General features: G+C 40.1%; 1 protein-coding gene across 1 annotated transcript in view; it reads right to left on the bottom strand.

The window, feature by feature from the left end:
* Positions 1–700: 700 nt before the first annotated feature.
* The window catches only part of SUMF1 (sulfatase modifying factor 1), a 404,376-nt gene continuing 398,660 nt past the window's right edge, over positions 701–6,416 (bottom strand). Inside the window, exon 9 of the mRNA XM_011965456.1 lies at positions 701–1,075. Within this exon, the coding sequence (XP_011820846.1) occupies positions 857–1,075 (219 nt within the window). The 3' untranslated portion in view covers positions 701–856. The remainder of the gene's footprint in view (positions 1,076–6,416) is intronic.

Here is a 6,416-nt window from a genome sequence, read left to right as displayed (position 1 = left end):
TAACACAGTACACAAATATCTGTGCTCACTCCAAAGAAATCCATTCATATACTTCTCTCCCAGAATTTTGATGTCATGTAGGTGCACAGCCCTACTCAAGAGAGTAGGGAGTTTCAGGTCCAAACTCAACCTGAAACCAATGGTCAAGAGAGCCCTTTGGTGTCATTCATAGGTCATCCCACCAGAGCACAGAACAAGGTAGAGAGGATAAAGACTGTAACCAGAGGGCAAAGATATTCAGCTCTGTAGATATTAGTGTCCCTTTATTCAGATAAATAAACTAAGACTCCAAAAAGCAAAAATATTTTGCCTAAAGTCACACAGCTAGAAGAGGAAGCTGAGGTTCAAATCTTCCATTCTAAAACTCGTGTTCTTCCCTAGGCCATTAGTACCACATGGAGGAATAGAAAGCCTCTCAGCTTCCTGTCAAGGAAAATTAGGTTCATCTGAGATGCAAAACAATTACCAGCTTAAAACATTTTCTTATATTGATAAGTGAAATCCAAAGTTCCCTCCTGTGGTCATTAAAATTAAATCTTAAAGATTATGATGAGCAAGGAATTCAAAGAGCTTTATTAGCTTGCTCAGTGGAATGTCTTCTTAAAGATGGCTTCACCCCCAGTCCTGAGCCCCCACAATCACAGCCTCCAGAAAGAGCAATCTGTCTAATAGAAATATAATGTGAGCCACATTATCAAAGTTTTAAAAATTTACATTTTAAATTTGAGTCACCTTTTAAAAAGTAAAAAACAATGATATTAATTTTAATAATGTACTTTAACCCAATATGTGCAAAATATTATTTCAATATGTAATCAATAGAAAAGTGTTTGTGGGGTTTTTTACATTCTTTATTTCATACTAAGTCTTCAAAATTCAGTGTGTATTTTGTACTTCCAGCACATCTCAATTCAAACTTGTCATATGTCAAATGTTCAATATCTGCATATTGCTGATGCCTACATATTGAGCAGCATGGTTCTAGAGATGAGAAGGTCTTCCACCTGCTGGCTGTGTTTCTTCTCAACATCTCAGATGCCACATCCTGAAAATAGGGATCATAGTACTCTTGGGACTAAAACAAATAATAATAATAAGAAGAAGAAATAATAATAACATGAATAGGTAATATTTATTTATCATGTGACAGGCATGCTAAATTTTAGAGAACTTATAGCACTTAATTCTTATAACAAAATACAACAAAAAATCAACACTTAAAGTGATTAAGTGTCTTGCCCCAGGTCACAACTAAGATAACAATTTGAGCACTGACAATCTGACTACAGGGCCTGAACCCTTTTACGAGAATAATAATAATAATAACAATAATAGCGACAAATACTATATTTAAATACCCAGGAAGTTGATAGAATCAGCAAGGCCACAGCAAGGCCTCAGCAAGGCCAAACTTCCATGATAAATGGAGCCATTATTATGACACTACCCTCAAGGAGCTTATAATGTTGTAGAGAGAAAGAACACATGGGATGAGATAACTAGTCACAGAAGGCAGTTTATGGCATGTAACAGGCAAACAATGGTGAGCTCTACAGAAATTCATAGGGGCAGTGATCCATGTAGAGTCTTAGGGCCCTGCAAGGGGGAGATGAAATACAACAGCAAATGCAAGTAGGTCCTACTTCATGGGCATGTGTGACTTGTGCAATCACTTAGGGCCCCGTGCTCAGAAGAGTCCCACACTTGGTTAAATACTCAGCTATCATGGTCTTGAAATTATTAATAATTTTATCACTGAACTTATATTTTTTAAGTGAAGTCTGCTGGGACAATGGAGAATGTTCATGAGCAGAGGAGATACAGGTAACATGCAATCTATGTGTCTTCTTCCATTTCTTGCTGCCTATTTGCATACAGCATTCATGATGCCCCATGAGCACATGTGTGGGAGTTTACTGAGATTTAAAGGGAGTACAAGGTGAGTGTGTTATGAATATAACTTGAGAACTAAGCTCTGATTTTTTATGTTGCCCAAATTCCTACATAAGGGGTCTAGGGGATCATGCTCTACACAAATTCTGATCAGATGGGTTTTATTTGACCCTATATATCATAACTTACTTTTCAATCTCACTCTGGAATACCATTATGAGATAAGGAAAAATATATAACCTCAAAATATATTTTCTTGTCATATCTTGAAATTGCCCTGAAAGTCTCTTGTGGGAAAAATCTACATTCTACAGAAAATCCCCTTTCCCTTTTGTTTTCCTTCCTTTCTTTTCAGATCCAAGAGATAATCAGCTAAGAGCCAGATACCCTTTTAGGTCTGATAAGAAACATACCACCTGCTCTCTCTGAAGTCTGCTATTTGAGAGATTCCGCTGCACAATAAAACTTAGTCTCCACAATCCTTTATCTTAACCTGAACATTCCTTTCCATTGATCCCAGGTCGTCAGAAAAACTCAACCAATTGTGAACCAGAAAGTGTTTAAATTTACTGATAGTCTGGGAGCTCCCACTTTGAGTTGTCCCACCTCTCGGAACCCAACCAATGTATTTCTTAAATGTATTTGATTGATGTCTCGTGCCTCCCTAAAATATATAAAACCAAGCTGTACCCTGACCACCTTGGGCACATGTTCTCAGGACCTTCTGAGGGCTGTGTCACAGGCATGGTCACTCACATTTGGCTCAAAATCAATCTCTTAAAATATTATAAAAAGTTTGACTCTTTTCATCAACAAATGGAGTAAGAAGACAGCACCCCAAGAAGCCACAATGTCCCTTTGAACCAGAAATGGTTTCAATCACAGAATGAAGTCATTCTTTCTAAGAAACACACCATTCTAAGAAACATGAACAACCAATGAAACCCATCATATCCTTTCTTAATTATGCTACTTTATTAACTAACTACTCACGCTGAAAACGATGACACAAAAGAAAAGGGAAAGATAGGGCAACTCATATTGACTTTCCTTTCAGTCCTTTCTTACTCATCAGTAACCTTAAGGCAGAGACGTTGGGAGACTGTGTGCATATCAAGAAGACAAATAGTAAGTTGATTTAGTTTTGTGTAGCATTTTCACTGTTCTGGTAAGAACAATACATATATATTTGTATATATATGTAAGCTATGAAAAACAAGTTGAGTAATTTTGGTGATTCTACATACAAGTTAATTGCTTTTTTACTTGCATTTAAAACTGGCATTAGGAGGTGCTTCCATGATGACTGAATAGGAACAGCTCTGGTCTGCAGCTCCCAGTGAGATCAACACAGAAGACAAGTGATTTCTGCATTTCCAACTGAGGAACCTGGTTCATCTCACTGAGACTGTTTGGACAGTGGGTGCAGCCCACGGAGGGCGAGCCAAAGCAGGGTGGGGCATTGCCTCACCCGAAGCACCAGGGGTTGGGGGATTTCCCTTTCCTAGCCAAGAGAAGCCCTGAGAGACTGTAACAGGAGGAACAGTACACTCCTGCCCAAATACTGTGCCTTTCCCATGGTCTTCACAACCGGCAGACCAGGAGATTCCCTCCAGTGCCTGGCTCAGCAGGTCCCACGCCCACGGAGCCCAGCAAGCTAAGATCCATTGGCTTGGATTTCTCACTGCTAGCGCAGGAGTCTGAGACGACCTGGGACACTGGAGCTTGGCAGGGGGAGGGACATCCACCATTGCTGAGGTTTGAGTAGGCATTTTTATGTTCACAGTGTAAACAAAGCTGCCAGGAAGCTCAAACTGGGTGGAGCCCACCACAGCTCAGCAAGGCCGACTGCCTCTCTAGATTCCATCTCTGTGGGCAGGGCATATTGGAACAAAAGGCAGCAGGCTTGGTCAGGGACTTACAGAAAAAACCCTCATCTCCCTGGGACAGAGCCCCTGGGGGAAGGGGCAGCTGTGGGCACAGCTTCTGCATACTTAAACATTCCTGCCTGACAGCTCTGAAGAAAGCAGTGGTTCTCCCAGCACAGTGTTGGAGCTCTGATAATGGACAGACTGCCTCCTCAAGTGAATCCCTGACCGCTGTGTAGCCTGACTGGGAGATACCTCCCAGTAGGGGCCAACAGACACCTCATACAGGAGAACATGCTCGGCATCTGGCAGGTGCCCCTCTGGGACGAAGTTTCCAGAGTAAGGATCAGGCAGCAATATTTGCTGTTCTGCAGCCTCCACTGGTGATACACAGGAAAACAGGGTCTGGAGTAGACCTCCAGCAAACTCCAACAGACCTGCAGCTAAGCAGCCTGACTGTTAGAAGGAAAACTAACAAACAGAAAGGAATAGCATCAACATCAACAAACAGGACATCCACACCAAAACCCCATCCATAGGTCACCAACATCAAAGACCAAAAGTAGATAAAACCAGAAAGATGGAGAGAAACCAGAGCAGAAAGGCTGAAAATTCCAAAAACCAAAACACCCCTTCTTCTCCTAAGGATCACAACTCCTCACCAGCAAGGGACAAAACTGGATGGAGAATGAGTTTGACAAGCTGACAGAAGTAGGCTTCAGAAGGTGGATAACAACAAACTTCTCCAAGCTAAAGGAGCATGTTCTAACTCATCGCAAAAAAAAGCTAAAAACCTTGAAAAAGGGTTAGAGGAATGGCTAACCAGAATAATCAGTGTGACGAAGAAAATAAATGACCTGATGGAGCTGAAAAACACAGTACAAGAATTTCATGAAGCATACACAAGCTTCAATAGCTGATTCGATCAAGCAAAACAAAGGATATCAGTGACTGAAGGTCAAATTGATGAAATAAAGTGAGAAGACAAGATTATAAAAAAATAGAGTGAAGAGAAAGGAAAAAAGTCTCCAAGAAATATGGGACAATGTAAAAAGACCAAATCTACGTTTGATTGGTGTACCTGAAAGTGACGGGAAAAATGGAACCAAGGTAGAAAACACTCTTCAGGATATTATTCAGGAGAACTTCCTGAACCAGCAAGGGAGGCCAACATTCAAATTCAGGAAATATAGAGAACACCCCAAAGATATTCCTCAAGAAGAGCAACCCAAAGACGCATAATCGTCAGATTCACCAAGGTTGAAATGAAGGAAAAAATATTAAGGGCAGCCAGAGAGAAAGGCTGGGTTACCCTCAAAGGGCAGCCCATCAGACTAACAGCAGATCTCTCTGCAGAAACCCTATAAGCCAGAAGAGAGTAGAGGCCAATATTCAACATTATTAAAGAAAAGAATTTTCAACCCAGAATTACATATCCAACCAAACTAAGCTTCATAAGTGAAGGAGAAATAATTCCTTTACAGACAAGCAAATGCTGAGGTATTTTGTCACCACCAGGCATGCCTTACAAGAGGTCCTGAAGGAAGCATTACACATGGAAAGGAATAACCAGTATCAGCCACTGCAAAAACATGCCAAATTGTAAAGACTGTTGATGCTATGAAGAAAATGCATCAACTAATGGGCAAAATAACCAGCGAACTTCATAATGACAGGATCAAATTCACACATAACAATATTAACCTTAAATGTAAATGGGCTAAATGCCCCAAATGAAAGACACAGACTGGCAAATTGGATAAAGAGTCAACACCCATTGATGTGCAGTATTCAGGAGACCCATCTCACATGCAAAGACACACATAGGCTCAAAATAAAGGGATGGAGGAAGATTTACCAAGCAAATGGAAAGCAACAACAAAAAGTAGGGGTTGCAATACTAGTCTCTGATAAAACAGACTTTAAACCAACAAAGATCAAAAGAGATAAAGAAGGCCATTACATAATGGTAAAGGGATCAATTCAACAAGAAGAGCTAACTATCCTAAATATATATGCACCCAATACAGGAACACCCAGATTCATAAAGCAAGGTCTTAGAGACCTAAAAAGAGACTTAGACTCCTACACAATAATAATGGGAGACCGTAACAACCCACTATCAATATTAGACAGATCAATGAAACAGAAAATTAACAAGGCTATCCAGGACTTGAACTCAGCTCTGGACCATGCGGACCTAATAGATATCTACAGAACTCTCCACCCCAAATCAACAGAATATACATTCTTCTCAGCACCACATCGCACTTACTCTAAAACTGACCACATAATTGGAAGTAAAACACTCCTCAGGAAATGTAAAAGAACAGAAATCACAACAAACAGTCTCTCAGACCACAGTGCAATCAAATTAGAACTCTGGATTAAGAAATTCACTCAAAACTGCATAACTACATGGAAACTGAACAACCTGCTCCTGAATGACTACTGAATACATAACAAAATGAAGGCAAAAATAAAGATGTTCTTTGAAACCAATGAGAACAAAGATACAATATACCAAAATCCAGCAGCACGTCAAAAAGCTTATCCAGCATGATCAAGTCAGCTTCATCCCTGTGATGGAAGGCTGGTTCAACATACACAAATCAATAAACGTAATTCATCACATAAACAGAACCAACAACAAAA

Source organism: Mandrillus leucophaeus, unplaced genomic scaffold (assembly GCF_000951045.1).
Source record: "Mandrillus leucophaeus isolate KB7577 unplaced genomic scaffold, Mleu.le_1.0 Scaffold727, whole genome shotgun sequence".
Classification (NCBI taxonomy): domain Eukaryota; kingdom Metazoa; phylum Chordata; class Mammalia; order Primates; family Cercopithecidae; genus Mandrillus; species Mandrillus leucophaeus.
Note: the sequence above shows the minus strand (reverse complement) of the source record. Positions and strands in the feature narration are given on the sequence as shown.